Here is a 21,616-nt window from a genome sequence, read left to right as displayed (position 1 = left end):
TCCAGACGAATGGGGTTGTGTCTGTCTACCAGCAGATGGTGACAGAGAAAAAATAGAAACAATTTGCCCCTTAAGGGTATAGTTCAGCCATGGGATGTTCAATATTTTTCTCTGTTTCCAAGCAGATGGTAGCGGATCATGCAGCTTCTCTGTGGTGTTGCTCTGTCAACTTCTGACCTTGATTGCCGGGTATCAGTTATGCAGGGGGTTGTTGCTGGCCAGATTAGCCTCACTTTCATTCTGAGTCTGAATGATACTTGGTGGATCTGGGTCCCTCATTCCCCAGCTGGGGTGACACCTGGTGGTGCCAGGTCCCTTCCACCCCCCCCCCCCCCCCATCAGCCTTACTACAGCATTTCTATACCTGTTACCCTGAGGAATAAGTGTAAGGAGTGCATTAAGACTTGATTATTCTTCACTTTGTCTGGGTGCTGCCTTCCAGAACCCTCTCCTACTAACAAGTATGGAGGTGTTTCCCTCTTATTTATGTGGGGTGCTTTCTGAGGTAAATGCTACTTTTTATACTTTGTCAGCATTTCCAGCAGTCTGAAGTTCACTCTCCAACTGCCATCGAATGACAGGGAGTTCTTCCCTGAGCTCAATCCACCTGTAGCGGCACTATAGAGAAGTTACTTACCTGTAGCAGGTATTCTCCGAGGACAGCAGGGCTTATATTCTCACAAGTGGATAGCACAGCACCATGTTGCCAAGTCCAGGCTTTATGACAACCCAAAAGAGCTTTTGTGGAGTGCAAGACATGCCAGTAGAAGGGTGGAGAATTCCTCTGCAAGTGCCTTCTCGTGCTGAGAGCTGAAGTAATGAGCTCTCGGTGGGCAATTTGAAGGTTTTCGAAGCCAATTTAGTGTGTATCAGAGATGGACTATTTGTAGAATTCACTGGTCGGAGGTTATAAGGGGCCATCTTATGTGGGAAAACCTTCAGCCTTCCCCGGACCGGAAGGTCATCCGGTATGGACACTTTGACAGTGGCTATGCTGTGCTGGAGCCAGTCAAAAGCTCGCCCCTTGCTTAGACTGGGGAGCAGCAGGGGCCTTAATTGCATGCTGTTGATGAGAACAAGCGTGCTGGGGTTGACCCTGAGCAGGCTAGCAAGAGGAAGTGATGTACCAATGTCTCTGTGAGTAGTAGGCACCCCTTTCTGACTTGCCAAAAGACCTCCTAGCTGAGGAGGCTGGTGCAGAAGGCACCCAGTGGGAGAGAGAGAAGAGATGATATTAGTATGCTTTTTGATTTAGTCAGTGATCTCCTTAACCTTCTCTCCAAAAAGGTTATCCCCCCCCCCACACCCCCGCCATAGTGCATCTGCCAACCTCTGCTGAACTGACTGTTCCAAGTCAGAAGCACGCAGCCATGAGAGTCTGCACATTGCTACTTTGAGCAGAGATTCTGGAAGCCATGTCAAAAGTGTCATAGGTGCCTTTGGCCAAGAACTTTCTGTTGGATTATTTGTAGTAAATAATTAGCAGATTTTAGTACACACAGCTTCAGCTTTAGAAATGTTAATTTCTTTCTTCATCTCTCTCTCATTCACCCCAGAATAATTCACTGCTGAGTCACTTTAAAGTTGAAGTAACAAAACATCTGTTTACTCACAGTTTGCAGTTAGATTATAATCAGACAGGCTTATATATACATATTACTATACATTTGTATTATCAGCTCCTTCCATGTGCTTAGATGGTAATGGATGCTCACACCACCATAGATCCTCTCAGGTTAGGAGAGATCATGAGCTCCATGTGCTCCATGTGCTGCATCTGCTGCATCTAACCCCCACAGGAAGTTGCATAGCTGTGTGACCTCTCTAAGTAATTCACATCAGAGGTCACAGAGTAATCACAGAGAAATAATAGGTGACAGGCAATGCATGTAAAATACAATTACATTCCAACAAACCCCTTCTCATGCATAACTGTCATGCAATTATTTATTCATACAAAGTCCAAGCTTTATACGCAGATTCACAAAATGTTCTCTGGGTAACGGTTTGGTCATGATGTCAGCTGTCATCTCACTGGTGTGACAATAGTGTAGACTGATGACCCCTTCTTTCGCCAACTCTCGCACGTTGTGGTATTTCGTTGCGATGTGCTTGGTGCGTGACTGATCCTTGTCATTCTGTGACAGTCGGATGCAGCTCTGATTATCTTCCATTATCTGGATTGGTCTCTTTTCAGCTATTCCGAAATCCAGCAAAAGTTTTTCAATCCACATCAGTTCTCTGCACGCTTCCGATACGGCCACGTATTCAGCTTCTGTAGAAGACAAACTCACAATACTTTGTTTATGACTGGCCCATGAAATTTGTACATTTCCATACATAAACACATATCCACTTGTGGATTTATAATCAGAATGATCCCCTGCCCAATCTGAATCACAGTAACATATTAGTTTTGGATTACTATTGGCTGAAATCTTTAATTTACAATCAATGGTACCCTTTAAATACCTTACCATCCTTTTAACTGCAGTCCAATCTGATTTGGTAGGTGAGCTGACCCTTCTGCTCAAAATTCCTACTGCATTTGCTATATCAGCCCTGTATGTGGTAGCTAGATATAAAAGCTTACCTATGGCTGATCTATATTGGATGTTATCTGGTAAAGGTTCTCTTACTGTTTCATCCTTCAGAAAATCAGTGATCATGGGAGTGCTTACAACTTGGGCATCTTGCATACCTAAACTTTCAATAAGCTCATTTATTTTCTGCTTCTGGCTTAGAAGATAAGAACCATCATTTTGTTTCTCAATTTCTATACCAAGATAGTATGACACATTACCAAGTTCTTTTATCTCAACATTCTGGTTTAAACACTTTACAATGTCCTTGTACTCTTGCTCACTTTTGCTTGCAATGAGCAGATCATCAACAAAAGCTAAAATGTATGCATATTGTCCATTTGTGCACCTAGTGTACAAGCATTTATCTGCTTCACCTTGCTTAAATCCTAAATTTGTCAATATTTCATGCAATTTATCATTCCAACATTTTGCACTTTGCTTTAATCCATAAAGACCTTTGTTTAATTTACACACTAGCTGTCTTTGTTTTGTATTTATGAAACCTGTTGGTTGTTCCATGTACAAGTCTTCAGTTATATCTCCGTGAAGAAATGCTGTTTTCACATCAATGTGGTTGACTTGCATGCCTTTTGAGACTGCAATGCTCAGAAGTGTTCTTATTGTCGTGTGTTTCACTACAGGTGCAAACACTTCATCAAAATCTTCTCCATATTTTTGAAGATATCCCTTTGCGACTAATCTGGCTTTATACCTTTCCACTTTTCCTTGTGCATTCCTTTTTAACTTGAATACCCATTTGCATCCTATAGCTTTCTTGCCAGGAGGTAATTTTGTAAGAATCCAAGTATTATTTTTATCCAATGCATCAATTTCTTCTTGTGCAGCTTTATGCCATTCAGCAGCTTCTTCTGCTGGCATTTTCTCAATCTCATCCCATGTTAAGGGCTCTTGAGCTTCTGCTGACTTTGTTAGGTAAGACAGTCTTGGGGGTGGAACACCTTTGTTTTCCCTGGATGAGCGTCTGACAACAGGTTGGTCTGACCTTTCCGCATCCTCTAAATCTGAGAGTTCTTCTCCAATTGATTCCCCTTCTCCAACTGTACTGTCTCCTGCGATGATCCTTTCTGTGTCTGCTTCCTCTGCCTGTTCCTCGTTAGATACAGATGAGTTGCTTTCAGACATCTGCCTTGGTATGGCATTTATATGCACTGGCATGTCTATTATGGTTCTAGTTTCATATTCTGGATGATAAGGCTCATCTGGGATAATCCAGCCTTTATCAACCCTTTTGTTTTCATCAAAATATGTAACATGTCTTATGCCAACAATGCCAGTTTTCAGATTCAAATTCTATATCCTTTGTGTCCTGGAGCATAGCCAACTAAAATGCCCCTTTCTGTTGTGGAATCCAGCTTATGCCTTCTTTGCTTTGGTACATGAGCATATGCTGTACTTCCAAATGTTCTTATGTGTGACAGGTTTGGCTTCCTACCATGCCATGTCTCATGTGGTGTGCGCTCAGCGCCTTTAGTTTGCATTCTGTTTTGTAGGTACACTGCTGTGAGAATGGCTTCCCCCCATAGTCTTTTAGGGAGATTGCTATCTGACAGCATACATCTGGTCATTTCCACAAGTGACCTAAATTTTCTCTCTGCAACAGAATTTTGCTCTGGTGTATAAGCTACTGTTGTGATATGCTGAATGCCTTCTTGTTCTAGAAATGTGCGCATGCTTTGTGAAGTGAACTCACCACCATTGTCGGTCTGAAGAACCTTTGGTTTTCTTTCAAATTTATTGCTCACCATGGCTACGTATTTCTTCAGCATGTCTGTGACTTGACTTTTTTCTTTCAGCAAATAGGCCACACAATATCTAGAGAAATCATCCAAGAATATTAGCACAAATCTGTTATTTCCCAATGATGGGATATTAAACGGTCCACATAAGTCACTGTGTATTAAGTCCAGCACTTTATTACTCCTATTTCCTGTGTATGCAGGAAATGAGGGTCTCACACCTTTTTGAGTAACACAGTCTATGCATTTCTCCATTTTACCAGCATCTGCACTTATCTGAATGCCGGTGGCCAGTTGCTTACTGTAAAGATCCTGGATCACCTTAGAATCACGATGTCCCAGGCGGCGGTGCCAGATTTCCAGACTACATTTACCATCATTCTTCCTTACTTGCGCCATATGTGAGGCTTCACCTGAAATGTTCAGCTTATAAACATCATTATGCATAAAAGCTTCAGCATACACTTCATCATTTTAGAGATTGTGCACTTACTGTTTTCAAAATGAATCACAAATCCCTTCTTATCTAATGTAGATACACTAAGCATATTGCAAACTGCTTGGGGAATATACAAGACATCACTTACAGGAATTTCTTTAACTTCATTAGACACTTTGCATTTTAAGAATCCAATACCTTTTGCTTGGATCTTAGCAGTCCCTGCGTTTGCAGTTTTAAGAATACCTTCCTCTGGACACATTTCCTGAAAGAAATCTTTACAATTGGTTAAATGGCATGTGCTCCCCGAATCCAAAATCCAAGTACTTTCATTTGAATTATTATTTACCATAGTCAAAGATTTTTCTGCCATTAGAAAGCCCTTGTGTTTATTATTGTCCTTCATACATTTCCTGGTTTGAAAATTCTTTAGTTCCATTGGCTTAGGTGAGCTAGAGGGAGTGTTTTGTGTTTCCTTACACCATTTAGATACATGTCCCTCCTTTCCACATGAGTAGCAAATCAGCTTGCCCTTGGGTGGAGTTTTCCCATAGCTCCGCCTTCCTCTGTTCTTTGCCAAGAAATTTGTTTCATTTCTCTCTGACTGACTTTGAGAACACATCTCCTCAGAATCATTTACTATGCATTCCTGCCTTAGTTTTGATGTTGCCTGTTCAAAAGATTGCCCTTCAATGGCCTCATTTACAGACCTAAAAACATCAAACTTCTTTGATAGTGAGGTAAAAAGAAATGCTCTTTTCAATGCATCACACATGGGAATTCCAGAAAGTTCTAACTTTTGAAATGAAGACATAAGATGCATAATGTGATCATTACATTTACTTTTATCCCTTAATTTGGTTTCATTCAACTCTGCCAGCCAAATTGGTTGCTGCTTTGCATATGTAGTTGCATACATAGTTCTCAGTTTATATAAAATGTCCTTTGGTGTATCTTTTCCCTCCACTAATATGGCTTGTTTCTCTGAGAGAGCTTCCAAAAGCATGCACTTCACATAATAGTTTGCATTGTCCCATTCAGCCATATTTTCAGCTGTTCTGTCTTGGTCTAAGCATATATTTAATCTTTTTGCTCGAAGGAGACATATGAATCTTAATTCCCACTGCTGATAATTAAACTCAGTTAATCTAGGCACCTTGAGAGAATAGAACAATGGTGAATTTCTTCCCTCAGCCATTTTCTTAGCCTTCTGTCTGCTGTGTGGGGGGAGAGAGAGACAGACTGAATCTTTCCTTTAAAACTTAAGAGAAAAATGTGGCCTTTTTTTCTGCCTGGTAATATTTCTCTTCTTTTTCAATTCCTGAGCCCTGGGCCCATAACCCTTTTGTTGGATTATTTGTAGTAAATAATTAGCAGATTTTAGTACACACAGCTTCAGCTTTAGAAATGTTAATTTCTTTCTTCATCTCTCTCTCATTCACCCCAGAATAATTCACTGCTGAGTCACTTTAAAGTTGAAGTAACAAAACATCTGTTTACTCACAGTTTGCAGTTAGATTATAATCAGACAGGCTTATATATACATATTACTATACATTTGTATTATCAGCTCCTTCCATGTGCTTAGATGGTAATGGATGCTCACACCACCATAGATCCTCTCAGGTTAGGAGAGATCATGAGCTCCATGTGCTCCATGTGCTGCATCTGCTGCATCTAACCCCCACAGGAAGTTGCATAGCTGTGTGACCTCTCTAAGTAATTCACATCAGAGGTCACAGAGTAATCACAGAGAAATAATAGGTGACAGGCAATGCATGTAAAATACAATTACATTCCAACACTTTCAACACACCTCCTGATGCTTGGCCAACTAGCGCACTGACTCAGCCTGCTGCAGTGGGAGAGAGTGTACCAAGTCCATCAACTTGTGCACCGAGTGCTGCAAGTAGACGCTCATAAAGAGCTGGCACAGTTGTATATGGGAAATGAGCATTGAGGCCTGGAACATCTTCCTCCCAAAAGAATCCAAGATCCTAACTTCTCTGCCTGGGGGCGCTGAGGCATAGTCTCCAGAACTCCTGGCTCTTTTGAGAGCAAACTCCACCATCATGGAATTGTGAGTCAACTGATGCCTATCAAAACCAGGTGTACTATGGATCCATTGCTGGATGTCAATCTTCTTGGGCATGACAGGGACTAACAGAGGGGACTCCCAGTTCCTATCGAGGACTTCTTTGAGTACCATGTGGAGAGGGACAGTCACAGCCTTCCTAGGAGGAAACGTGTAGTCCAGGACCTCAAGTATCATAGCCCTGGGTTTGTCCTCCACTTCCAAATGAAATGGAATAGCCTCAGCCATTTCCTTTACAAAAGAAGGGAATGAGAGGGTTTTCAGAGGAGGCTTTCTCCTTTCAAGTGGAAGGGAGGGTTCAGAGGGGATGCCAAAGGGCTCATCCTTCGAAAAGTACTGTGGATCTTCCTCTGACTCCTAGGAGTGTTCCTCATAGGTGTCAGTCAAAACCTCCTCCTGGGAGGGCTGAGACCGAGCATGCCTTGACCTGGAGGAACCAAGTCTCTGATGTGGGCATTGAGGAATCGACTCCCACCTTGACTCCGGCGAAGCTCCTTGCACCGACATCAAAGGTGTACAGGCTTGGGTGGCAGACGACACCTTGACCATATGAGGTGCTGGCATCGGGGACTGCACCACAGGTTGAGGGCCAGATGGGGTTGTAGCAAGCTGAGCGGTAGGCGCAAGCACCCCCAACACCGATACATACCGCTGCAAGATGCTATCCATCAGCTCAGGGAGCAAGACCTGGGTACACTCATCGAGTGTCGACACAGGGAAAGACTGGGACGTCAGCTCCGAGACAGGCTACAGAACTGATGGAGCTGAGATGGGAGTCGGGTCCTGGCTGCCTGGAGACAGGTGCACCGGCATCTCCTGGATAGAGGGGGAGCGATCCTCCTGGCGCCAATGCTTCTTGGGTGCCAAATCCCTCAATGTCCGGAGCTCCTGGTACCATGTGACAAGGATGACCAATGCCAATGCTTCTTGGTCTTCGCCCGAAGCTTGGTGTTGAGACTCCTCAGTACTGTCGAGGACGATGTGTAAATCCTCATGTTGTCTCAGGGTCAAGTCCGACACTGGCTGGTCCAGGGGGCCCTGTCCAGCAGTCAGCGTCGAGACAGGTGGAGACCCACTTGATGTACTACTGCTCCTACTGTCTCTCGGCCTTGAGGCAGCCATAGGGACTCATGCTTTCAACACCAACACCACCGACCTTGATGCCGACATCGAGGACTTGGCTTGAAAAATCTTTTCGTTGAGCCTCTCTGGACAGTTGAGTCCTTTTCTTCATACACAGACACAGGACACAATTTGCAGGGCTATGGTTGGGCTCTTGACACTGAAGACACCAAGAATGGGTGTACATGCCAGAGATTGTCCGATTGCACCAGATACAGTGCTTAAAGCCACTGGGAGCTTTAGAGGACATGGACAGAAAAACTTCCGATACTAAATCAAAAGACGTGATGGTGCCTGAAAAAAGGGTAAGCATCAGGAAAAAAGACGGGAAAGACATGACTGGAGACCAGGCCTAAACACGGCCTAGTGAAAGGAAAATAAAGGAAACTTAAAAACTGGTCAAATTAAACTAAAAAGATATGGGAAGAAGGGAAAACAAATGCCTGAAAAGGCACAGCAACAAAACTGCTGAAAACACGCCGAGAGGCACCAAAAAAGAAACTCTTCAGACCGGACACAAAGAGAAGTCACAAACGCAGTTTTCTCCTCACCGCAGTAAAAAAACAACTGCAGTAGCTGCACCTGAGCAGTGGGCGGGAAGGCACCCGTGCATGAGCAGCGGAGCATGTCATGCACTCCACAAAAGCTCTTTTGGCTTGTCATAAAGCCTGGACCGGCAACACAGCACTGCGTTACCCCCTTGTGAGAATTAATGCCCTACTTGTCCTCAGAGAATAGTATTTTTTCTTTCTGGTCTATGACAGGATTTGCCTTTTTCACTGACATTTAAATTTGTGTCTAATTGCGTCTCCCACCTAACAATTTGATGGGCATTCTACCTTTTGTTTCCTCAGACAGTCCGAGCAGTTTCTGTTGACGTGGGTCTCTCTCCTTAAAAAGAAAAAAGGATTCTATATTAAGAATTTCACTATCCTCCTTGGCCTGTTCTCTTTTCTGTTTGGCCCCTGACTTTGCGGTTCTAGGCTTTTTTCCTTTGACTCCTTGATAGAGCGCAGAGCTCCCCTGGTGATGGCAGCTCTTATTTAGAATCAAACTCTCAGCTCCAGAGTCGGTTTCAGTATTCTGTGACATGTACTAACGACATGTTAGCAGGCGCCATGGAGGTATCCTGCCATGAAATTCAACACCGACTCCTTTCGCTCAGGCCTTCTATGTAAATTTAATCTAGGCCCGTAAAGTTCAGCATAGGCTCATGTGCTCACTAGCAGGACTTTTTGCTGCTCAGCTGTGCTGCCAGGCACTTGTGCTCAGCGGTGCTGCTCCTTATCGGTGTGCAGTGATGCCATTGGATGCTTCAGCAGTGACAATAGCCACCGGTCTGTCACGAAGCCTTCAGGCACTTTTCATCAACAGTGCCAGGAAATCCTCATCCTCTGCAATGGCTGTTGAACTGTGTACTCAGCGGTGCCAGTAGGCTCCGGTCACTTTTGTTCTATGGTAGTTGTAGGTCCTAGTTTTCCACTGTGGCTGACAGCCTTTTGGACTACTCTGTCTTATCTGACACTTCTGTTCTCCGTGTCTCTGGCTGCCTTCATAGTGAAGTGGCAGAATACACTGGGCCTGGACAGTGACAAGTTTTCATCTGACAAACACTGGCAGGGTTCTACATGCTAACAATGCAATTTTTCTTCCTCTGATGGTTGGTATGTCCCTGCCCTCAGGCTGAGGGTTCTGCATCTACGAGTGGTGCACAATAACAACATCCTCCTTGGGGCTCTGTTGCTGCATGGAAGGGAGGTAACCATAAGGGGTAGCTCCTAAATTACAGCTCTACTGGTGTTCGCGAGGCACCGATGGTAGGTGGTCTGCTGAGCCGTTTGCTGCCCTTTTCCAATAAGGCCTTAACTCATGCCTTCTGTATGAAGTCTTCAGGGTTCAGACCTCACCATCCACAGGCATTCCATGACTGGCATTGGCCTATGTGAACCGCTATAGACTCAGCTAGACTGTTGCACATTATGTCCTGCCACAGGACTTCTTCAATGGCATCATTAGGGAGTTGCACTTTAGCACAAGATTTGACGGTTGGGCACTGCTAGCAGTCTTGAGCATCTTGTCCTGACCTCAGCTGCATTTCAGCCTGCTTTCCTTGCAACTTTTAATGCAGAGTTTTGCAGTTGTTTGGATGCTAGAGCACTTGTTTCTTTGGATATGCTTCCTTTCCTACAGTGTTTCTTGCTATTCCAGGTTTCTGTTTGCTTGGTGACAATTATGAGCCATCCTTTTTTGAATGCAGCTCCTCTCTTCCGGTTTTAGCTGGACTGATTGGTTTGTATTCACAGTTAGTCCAAATTTTCTTCTCTGGCTGCCCAGTGCAATTATGACTGCAGTTGCTCAGTGCTATTTCTTCTTAGGCTGTGCAACACCTCCCGGACAACATCTTCTCCATCTTTGCATGTTGAACACTACTCCATCTCTGGAGGTGGAGTTCTGTCCCATCCATGCAGGTAGGCGGCAACCTCTATCCAACTACGGCACTCGGATGCTTGAGTATGGCACACTATCATCTCTGAGTTTATGGGATTTGCGTTGCAAACCTTACTAGGAGAGACTTGCTGACCTGAACATGTATACCTTGGAGGAAAGGAGAAACAGGGGTGATATGATACAGACGTTCAAATATTTGAAAGGTATTAATCCGCAAACAAACCTTTTCCAGAGATGGTAAGGCGGTATAACTAGAGGACATGAATTGAGGTTGAAGGAGGGCAGACTCAGGACTAATGTCAGGAAGTATTTTTTCACGGAGAGGGTGGTGGATATGTGGAATGCCCTCCCGCGGGAGGTGGTGGAGATGAAAACGGTAATGGAATTCAAACATGCGTGGGATAAACACAAAAGAATCATGTTTAGAAAGAATGATTCCGCGGAGTCGTAGCGGAGATTGGGTGGCAACGCCAGTAATTGGGAAACAAAATGGGAGCTGGGCAGACTTCTATGGTCTCCGCCCTGATCATGACTGAATAGATAGGGATGGGCTGGAGTGTAAATTTTAAGGGGCTTCGATGTTAGCTTCAGAATTTAGTACAAGAACAGTACTGGGCAGACTTCTACAGTCTGTGCCCTGAGAAAGGCAAGGACAAATCAAACTCAGGTATACATATAAAGTATCACATACCATGTAAAATGAGTTTATCTTTTTGGGTAGACTGGATGGACCGTACAGGTCTTTATCTGCCGTCATTTACTATGTTACTATATGTTACTATGTTAGACCTTGGCCACTTACCAATGTGGCACACAGCTCCTTGTTTGCAGATGGCAGACAGCTCCATCCCTACACTTGGGGCTACATTCGATAGATATAGCGCCAAAAATATCAGCGCTGAAAAAAACGCTATTCTATAAACCCCGCTTAAAAGTTAGGCATAGTTTATAGAACAGCGCTTAGGCTCAAGAATCGTGTCTAACTTTAGGCACAGCCATTTGCACCATTGAAAATGTGGTACAAATGTACGCACCTAAGTTTAGGCATGGATGCCCTTATTCTATAACTACACCTGTAACTTAAAGGAACATTCCCAATCTGCCCATGACCCACCCATTTCCATGCCCCCTTTTTTGACTCGTGTGTAAAAATTTAGGTGCAGATCCTGTGCCTAAATTTATGCACATAATTTGTAATTAATTCTAATTAGCACTAATAATTGCTTGTTATATATACATTTTTGAAATGTCAATAAAATGTTATCAAAAATGCCAATTATTGGCACTGACTAGCTTGTTATTCATTTAAATTGTGCATGCAATCTGGGTATATGTGCAATTTTTAGTTGTTTTTTTTTGTAGAACTAGGGGTTTGGTGTATAGCTCATCTCTGGTTTTGGAACACAGCTTCATCTATGACTATGATGCGCACACTACCATCTTTGATGTGAGACACAGCTTCATCTGTGCTATGAACTCAGCTGCTCTTCTGCATATGGAGCACAGAGGATGTAGTATCAGTGTATCTGCATTTAAAAAAGGTTTAGACAAGTCCCTGGCAGAAAATTCCATAGTCTGCTATTGAGATAGACATGGAAAAAGCCACTGCTTACCCTGGGATCAGTCCAATACACTGGACATGTGAATACCTCACAACTCAGTTAACGCTCACACAGTTGTGAGTATGTACGCAAGCATTGCACTTAAATTAATGCAATTGTTACACTGCCTGAACGAGTGAAATATATATTTTCTTACCAAGAGTTTATCCTGTTTTTATTTTGAATTTATGTAGGTATTGAAAGAAGTGACTGTGAAAGCCCAGGCTGCTGAGAAGGTGAAGGCTGAAGTGCAGAAAGTGAAGGACAAAGCTCAGGCTATTGTGGACAGCATCTCAGCAGATAAAGCCATTGCTGAAGAAAAGCTGGAGGCTGCCAAACCTGCACTAGAAGAAGCTGAAGCTGCTTTGCAGGTAAACTAGTTAAGAATATTTGGTGTGGTTCAGTCTGATGCGGTGATTACTATTTTCCCATTTCAAGAAGGACATCTGGGGGTTGATATTCAAAAGCACCTATTCAGTTGTATACATGTATTTTAAAAATCTGAGGCAATCAGATAATTTTGGACATACAAATTGTTATTTTTCTAAAATTATGCATCCATGGAGGGGGACAGGATTTTGGGATGTTCCAGGTTGGTGACACTTAGATTAATAATTTAAAAGTCTAAGCAGTGAAATTCAGCTGATAAACATATAAATTACATTGCTTTTGACTTGTAACCACTCCCCCACATTAATTGATTTGCTTGCTTTATTTTTGTCTATTAGATTGTAAGCTCTTTGAGCAGGGACTGTCTTTCTTCTATGTTTGTGCAGCGCTGCGTACGCTTTGTAGCGCTATAGAAATGCTAAATAGTAGTAGTAGTAGTAATTACATTTCTAAATGACCCACAGAAATAGCATGAATAACTTAAAGTAGGTAATTTTATAAAACATCACCTAGATTAAGAGGGCAAGAAGCACCTATTTGTACCCTAATTTATAAAGACATATAGATGGGCATTTTCAATATGACGTCTAAGTCCGACTTTGGACATTTTGCACAAAACGTCCAAAATCCGAATAGGAAAGAAGGCCATTTTCGAAAAAGAAAAAGTCTGTCTTTTTTTTCGAAAATACTGTTTCAAATGAGGTTTTGTGCTTTGTCCATTTTCAAAAAAAAAAAAGAAGAAGAAATGCAAAACGTAGAGATTCATGCCATTGGGATGTAGGAGGAGCCAGCATTTTTAGTAGACTGGTCCCCCAGACATCGCAGGAGAGCAATGGCGCACTTCTGTGCACTTCATAAAAATGCTCCCAGGTACACTTCTCACCTTTGCTCCCTTATCTTGTTCCCTGATCCCCACAAAACCTACTACCCCCCCCCCCCCCCACTGTACACCACTACAGTAGCCCTTTAGGGTGAAGGGGGCACCTATATGTGGGTACAGTAGGGTTTTGGTGAGTTAGGGATAGGTCACAGCACTACTCCAGGGACCTGCATGCTGCTCTAATAGACCTGATTTTAACATCTGAGGCTGTCATAGAGGCTGGTAAGTCATATTTTTATTCACATTTTTAGGGGGTGGGAGGGGGTACTTGACCACGGCGGGGGGGGGGGGGTATTGGGGGTCTCCCCTGATTCACTTGTGGTCATCTGGTCATTTAGGGTACCTCTTTGTGCCTTATTCATTCTGAAAACAGGTCTAGACCGAAATGTCTTAGTTTAAGTCCTGGACATTTTTATTTTGTTCCATTATGGCTATAAAACGTTCAAGTGTTTTGCACACCCTAATCCCACCTTTGAAACACCCCAGCATGCCCCCTTGTGATTTGGATGCATTGCAGACAAATTGCATAGATAAACATCTCCAAATTAGGTTTCAAAAATACCGATTTGGATGCTTTGAGAAGAAAAACATCCAAATGGTGCTTTATGATGCTTTCGGGGCATTTTTCTCTTTTGAAAATGAGCCCCATAGACATCTATGTATTGTCATTAAATACTATTAGAAATTGTGGATAAACATGTGTACATTTACATTGCGTGTATTTTTGTAAATTATATGCTTAAATCATGATGCCATCCACACTGCACCCAAACTCTACTCAGAAAATGCCTATAGCAAATTCACGTACAAGTATACGTGTTATTGTCATCACCCACATTCATTTATTTATTCAATCCTAGGCAGGTTACAATTAGAACATATGTAAAATCAAGTAAAACAAAACATAAAAACAAAGTGCAATAAAAAAACATTAATCAAAACATGTAAAACAAATGAACAGAAGGCCTCTTTGACAACAAATCTAGGATCAACTCTGATTACACTCAAAAATACCTTATCGCTGTCACTCATCCCTATGCACAGTCATATCTTGTTGGTAAAAAAATACAAGGCCCTATGAACCATCAACCTATTCAGGCAACTAGCCTGGTGAAACAAATGGGCTTTCAAAAGCTTCCTGGATAGTGCAAAATGAGATATTTTTCTGAGTTCGCAAGGTAAAGTATTGCACAACATAGGTCCTGCCACATAGAAAATTGAGGGCCAATATTTCTCCTGCAGGGTAATTTTGTAAGAGGCATTCTGCATGATTATACAGGCATGTATGCACAAAAATGCCTTTATAAAATTACCCCGAAAGCACCTAACATAGATGTTTCAAAATATACATGGATATTCAACCATAGCGCCTAAATGGGTAAGGTCACTGAATACAGGTATAATTAGAAAATGTCAAATTATATATTACTGTGACTGAAAATTCACTCCTCAAGCTCATCAAGATTGGCAAGGCTGAAGTACTACTGTTCATGGTACGTAAGTACCTACTCCTTGAAAGTAATAGATTTGTAGTAGCTACTAAAGAAACTGTATTGACTCATTGGTGGATATTTGTATATTGTCTGTGGACAATATGCCTGAGATGTTATAGCTGTTTAGTTTATATTGCTTATTTTTGCCTTCCTCAGACCATCAAGCCATCTGATATTGCCACTGTTCGCACCCTGGGCCGGCCTCCTCATCTTATTATGCGTATCATGGACTGTGTGCTGCTGCTGTTTCAGAGGAAAGTGAACAGTGTGAAAGCAGACCCAGAGAAAAACTGCACCATTCCTTCCTGGCAAGAGTCTTTAAAACTGATGACAGCAGGAAACTTCTTACAAAATCTTCAGGTAACAATTCAGGAGGTGTGAGAAGGTGAATTTTGCATTGTCTGATGGGAAGTTTGAATGAATGACTGTGCATGAAGTGAAGTGTCCTTTCACGTGTTCTTTTGTTAGTGATTTATCTGAGTCAAATGGCTTAGAAATATGCATAAATTGTAGTTGTTAAGAATGGCACAATAAGTGAAAGAAATTAATTTTAGATAATTATTAGATTGTAAGCTCTTTGAGCAGGAACTGTCTTTCTTCTATGTTTGTGCAGCGCTGCGTACGCCTTGTAGCGCTATAGAAATGCTAAATAGTAGTAATTAGAAAAGTCATCTGGCATTCCGTCTTTGTAAAACAAGGCCACTATTTCTTGTAGCTGTTCTTTTTCAAAACCATCTTCAATGTGGTGACAAAAATTCTGTGAAACAAAAAAAGTAGTAATAGACAAATGGCCGTCCAAAAAAAGAAGAGTCTGAGGCTCAAAGTAAAACGTATTGGCAGCATCAATCGCATGAAGACTCGACACGGACCCATGTTTCCATGTAAAAACACCCGCATCAGGAGTCATACAATGTACATATAAATACATAAATAAAGATTTTTAAAAATCGCAATATTAATAATAAACATAAGACTGCATGACAATGTTACTAAATCTAAATTTAGAAATTAATAAATAAATTAATGAAAAAATACAAACTTTTAACAATTAACTGGAGTAATGAACATAAACAATACAACTGTATTAGTATTAACAAATGTAGGGTTCCTTTTACAAAGCCACACTAACGATTCCGGCGTGGCAAATATGACGAAGCACATAGGAATTGAATGGGCTTCATCATATCCACCGCACTGGAATCACTAGTGCAACTTCATAAAAGGAGTCTATATTGTGTAACCATGCTAAAAAAAAGAACCCTTATGCAATATAACATATAGTAAAGCAAAACATATGAGAATGATGACAGAAAAAGTAACACAGGAACATCTGAATAGCTTTATCCAAGATACTTGAACAAAAACATATAGTAGAGTACATATATGTAACTGTGCAAATACATATTTATATCACAGAAAACTGTGTCAACCATCTATGAACACAAAATGCAATAAAAGCTGAAATACACTAATACAATTGTCCGTGTCAAGTTTTTCGATGCTTCATGAATATTTGAGTCTTCATGCGATTGTTGTTGCCAATAAGTGCAGCTATTCATTTTGCTTTGAGCCTCAGACTCTTCATTTTTAGGACAGCCATCTGTCCATCCCTACTTTTCTTGTTTCAACTTTGATTTGATACATAGGGGTGTTTTTTTCCTTTTTCTTTGTTGTGCGATGAAAATCCTGTGTCACGCGGCGCCAATCAGCCAAAAACCAGTAAACTATACTTATCCAGTACACTTCAGTTGTAAACTACCAAGTATTTAATATAAATCTACTTAGAGGATATATAAAATGCATATTAAATGAGCAGCTCTGGCCGGAAACCACGGTTCCAGGCAGCCTCAGAACGTTGGAGGACTTCCGGCGGAGCTGCTGGCCAAGATGGCTGCCATGAGCTGAACTCTGCAACGTCGCGATCGGGGATCCTCGATTCATCCCCCTTTCCTGCCCCGAAATACAGCATAACCCGGTGCCTCAAGATCAAGGCAAGCGCTGGAAGTAGATCCGCTTAGTGGACAAGGGAGTGCGGCGAAGCTGAGGGCGCGAAAAGCTGAAGCAGAGAACCGTCCTTCCCCCGCGGCGTGCTACCACCGGCCAGAGAAGTAAGAGGGTCGGAGCCCGCACGCGGTTTGGAGGGTGAAAGAGCAGCGGAATTAACTGCGCCCTGCACAAGGAATTATTACAAGCGCAGGAGTGATTCAGTAAAAGACGACACACAGGCAGCCACGGGAAGAAGGGGCAAGGGAGCTGGAGTTGTTGCAGGCAAGCAGGAAGAAGGCGGTTTACAGGCCTAAATACTGAGGCACTAAGCAGCGCAAGTTCTCCACAGACAGCCAGCAGACTCAGTATCGGGTAAGCTGTTTTAAAGTGGCAAAAGATACTAACTGTACACAATAGTGCATAATGTAAAGACGCCAGAAGCCAGCAGCATTAAAAGGCAGAAAAGTTTCCTGAAAGAAGCGGCTCTTGACCCCAGCAACGTATGAGAAGGACAGCAAAGCTCTCCCTACTCTAAGACACTAAACTATAAAAGATACGGACGACTGTCTAGAGCAAAACGGACTAAAACACACTGAAAATAGGAACGGAGATCCAAAAGACCTCTGGAAACAGAGCATAGCCCATCTCTGTGTATGGCTACCCGAAGCTCCAAAAAAGAGCCGGAAAAACCCAGGGGGGAGGCACAAAGATAGCGGAGAAAAGCTCCCCCGCATCTCCCTCAGTGAGCTCGGTTTGGGCCTCGGAAATAGTAACAGAGGTCAAAATGGCAGTAGAGGAAACAATGAGCCAACAACTTCAACAGATATTAGACAAACTGGATGGAATGGATCAGCGGTTTACGACCTTCACGAAAGATTTTCAAGAGGTCCAGCAACGTTTGGGGGAAGTAGAAACATCGATGCAGGAATCATCAATGGCCATACAGCACCTCCAAAAAACAGTAGCGGTACTGGAAGAAAAAGTAGATGATCTAGAGAACCACTCTAGAAGAAACAACCTAAGACTGGTAGGAATACCTGAATCAATAAAAGACGGAAAGCTCAGGGAATTTCTGGAAACCTGGCTGGTGAAGATTTTCCACAACCAAAGCACGGCAGGGCCGCTCAAGATTGAGCGGGCACATCGGCTAGGGCCCAAAAAAGCCCCCACAGATAGACCTAGAGTGATCATACTGAAACTGCTCCATTATCAACACAAGATGGACATATTAACAGCTCTTAGGAAAGGAGAAAAGCTTGAGATAGAGGGACATAAGGTACTGTGCTTTCAAGACTATTCTACTAAAGTCTCTTTACAATGTAAGCAATATTCGCAGTTATGTGGACGCCTGCACAAATTACAAATACGTTTCAGCCTATTATAGCCGGCAAAATTGCGAATCCAGCACAATGGCGCAGTGAAATTTTGTGACACAGTGGAAGTAGCACAAGCGTTTGTTGATCAACTGGAAAGAGACAGACCGAGCCCCTCCAAAAATAAATAGTCTCAGCCGGAATGACCAGAGGTGAGTGAAGACAAGAGAGGGACGGAAGACAAAATGTAAACCTGTTGTGGTAATTTAGTTGGGCTGTGTGAGAGGGGTGATGTTGCAAATGTTACACAGGAAATATTGTATAACAAAAAGGGGACAAGTAACACAAAGATGAGAATTATTTGTCAGCGGGGATCCTTGATCGCTGACACGGAGGTCGAGCACCATAGGTGCAATCAGGAGTAAGGGGAGGGGGGTAAGTCAGGGGAAGGGTAGGGTAGGGATGGGAAGAAGGAGGCTCATACTAAGTAACTGGAACTTCATGGTACAACAGGAGGAACAACATATAGGTAGTAGCCTAAAACTAGCAATTGAAGAATTAAAATACAGAGTGATAGATAAAGTTAAGCGAGGGAGGTACAGGCTGGGATGCTTCCTTCGCCCATTAAGAGCCAGTACTAATTCAGTTTACCCTCAAATAGAGGATATCACGTAATGGCACATAAAATAGTGATGTGGAATGTGGGTGGTATCTCCTCACCGATTAAATGACAGAAGATATTAGAAGCACTCCATAAACAAAAGGTTTCTATAGCCTTATTGCAGGAAACACACTTGAATGCTAAGGAACATGAGAAACTCCATAGGTGGTGGGTGGGATCCTACTATGAATCCCCGGCGCAGGCCAAAAAAGCAGGAGTCATAATATTGATCAGGAAGGGGATCCGTGTTCTGACTCATAAAGTTATAACAGATACAGGGGGAAGATTTGTGATAGCACATTTAACAATAGAGCGTCAACCAGTAGTACTGTGTAATCTGTATGCCCCTAATACATACAACAAGACTTTCTATAAGAAACTTCTACGACACTTGACGGGGTTTGATGGGCTCCCACTATTGGTAGGAGGTGATTTCAATGCAGTGAATGACCCTAGTATAGATAGGTCGCACGGAGAGAAGAGGGGGACGGGGCAGATTCACGGGGAATCAGAACACTTAGTGAGGTGCTGGACATGGTGGATGTGTGGCGGACTATGCACCCATTAGAGCGAGACTATACTCATTTATCTCGGGCGCACGACACCATGTCCTGCATTGATTACATCTTCATATCTCGGGATCTGTTTACAAGGATTCAAGAGACTGAAATAGGTCCCATAAAAATTTCAGACCACGCGATGGTAGCCATCACTTTGGGGCCCTTGAGCTTAGACCCAAGCCATTTCCAATGGAAATTTCCAACTAGATTATACAGGGATAAAACATTCCTAGAATATATACTACAAAAATACAAGCAGTTCCAGGAAACCAATCAGGAACATAGGTCCACCCCAATATTGTTCTGAGATGCAGCTAAAGCTGTACTACGGGGGGAGATAATAGCATACACAAGCCATCAAAAAAGAACAAGGGACAAGGAGATGCAGAGGCTGGAAAAAGAGGTAACAAGGTTGAGGAGAGCATACGGCCGAAGGCATACCATACAGTTAAAAGCTCAACTCCTAGAACTGCAACAGACTTTAAACGAAAAGATTCAGCAACAGGCCCAGAAAAATTATGTATATTATAGATATCAACTATATAAATATGCCAATAAAAAATAGCAGGATGTTAGCACGACTGGCAAAACCAAGACAAGGTCCTTCTAAAATAGCTGCTTTATATTCCTCGGATGGCACGTTAGTGAACGAGGATGCCCAAATAAATAAAGTACTGCTAGGGTTTTATAAACATCTATATTCAGCCCCAGATCTGCCCCCGCTGGACAGTGAGCTGTATTTCAGTAGCCAAGAGGTAGTGCGCGTAGACCAGAGGAGCTTGGATATGTTAAATGCTCCCATTACGGAAGGAGAAGTGTCCTGGGCAATACAGCAGAGTCCCTTGGGAAAGGCCCCGGGCCCTGACGGTTACAGAGGGGAATTTTATAAAATGTTGATAGAGGAGGTGGTACCATCTTTGACAGATATGTTCAATTCTATAGTGAAGGAGCAACAAATGCCCGCATCGCTCCGTCTGGCGCAGATCATAGTATTGCCAAAGCCAGGGAGAGATGCAATGAAACCAGAGGCATATAGACCGATCTCGTTGCTCAATTATGAAGCTAAGCTCTATGCCAAGGTTCTAGCAAACCGCCTCTCTAGGATATTGCCAGATATTATTGAGGAGTCCCAAGTAGGCTTTGTACAGGGTAGAAATACTACGAAAAATGTACGAAAGATACTTACAACATTAGAAGCAGTGTCAAATCAAACCATACCATCTGTGTTAATCAGTTTTGATGCCGACAAGGCTTTTGATAGGGTGGTCTGGGATTTTTTATTTATGACGTTAGAAGCCTATGGGATAAGCGGATTTTTTCAAGAGGCGATAAGGGCGCTCTACCATTTACCACAAGCCCAGATATGGACCAATGGTATACTGTCTACCCCTTTCTCTATATGCCGGGGCACCAGGCAGGGATGCCCATTATCGCCTTTATTATTCGTCCTAACATTAGACCCCCTAATCAGAGATATCCAGCGGACACCAGACATACAAGGGGTTACAATTGGCGCTAACACCTTCAAAATTGCAGCCTTCGCTGATGATTTGCTAGTTCATGTAACCCACCCCAACACCTCACTGCCGGCCCTTTTAGAATGTATGGTAGAGTACGGAGATTTTTCTGGCTTCAGACTAAATTTAGAGAAGTCGGAAGCATTAAACGGACAGGAGCTACCAGAAGGGAATTGGCATGAAAGGGTTCCATTAAAGTGGGCAGAAGAATCTTTTCGTTACTTAGGAGTGAGACTATCCATGGATGTTTCAAAATTATACCATCTGAATGTAGAGAAGTTGTTACAGGACACAGGCCGCTCCTTGGATCAGTGGAATCACCTGCCTTTATCACTGATGGGCAGAATAAACTTATTTAAAATGATTATATTCCCAAGATGGCTATCCTGCTTATAATCGAACGAGAAAAACGCCCAAGTTCCGACCTAAATCGGGAGATGGACGTTTATCTCACAAAAATGAATAACGCGGTATAATCGAAAGCCAAACTTGGACGTTTGCAACTGCACTCCATCGTGGAAGCGTACAAAGTTGACGGGGGGTGTCGGGGGCGTGTTGGAGGCGTGGTGAAGGCGGGACTGGGGCATGGTTATCACCCGAACAGAGATGGGCGCCTTTCGCCGATAATGGAAAAAAGTATGCGTTTGTAGCTAGAATTTAGGGCACTTTTCCTGGACCCTGTTTTTTCACAAATAAGGCCCCAAAAAGTGCCCTAAATGACCAGATTACCACCAGAGGGAATCGGGGATGACCTCCCCTGACTCCCCCA

At 42.8% G+C, this 21,616-nt stretch overlaps 1 protein-coding gene across 1 annotated transcript in view; it reads left to right on the top strand.

Annotated features, from left to right (window-relative positions):
* DNAH5 (dynein axonemal heavy chain 5) overlaps positions 1–21,616 on the top strand; it is a 925,453-nt gene that overhangs the window by 632,502 nt on the left and 271,335 nt on the right. Inside the window, 2 exon segments of the mRNA XM_030220396.1 lie at positions 12,242–12,418; positions 14,967–15,170. Coding sequence (XP_030076256.1) covers positions 12,242–12,418; positions 14,967–15,170 — 381 coding nt within the window.

Source organism: Microcaecilia unicolor, chromosome 1 (assembly GCF_901765095.1).
Source record: "Microcaecilia unicolor chromosome 1, aMicUni1.1, whole genome shotgun sequence".
NCBI lineage: Eukaryota > Metazoa > Chordata > Amphibia > Gymnophiona > Siphonopidae > Microcaecilia > Microcaecilia unicolor.
The sequence above is the reverse complement of the archived record's forward strand: the minus strand, read 5'-3'. Positions and strand labels throughout refer to the sequence as shown.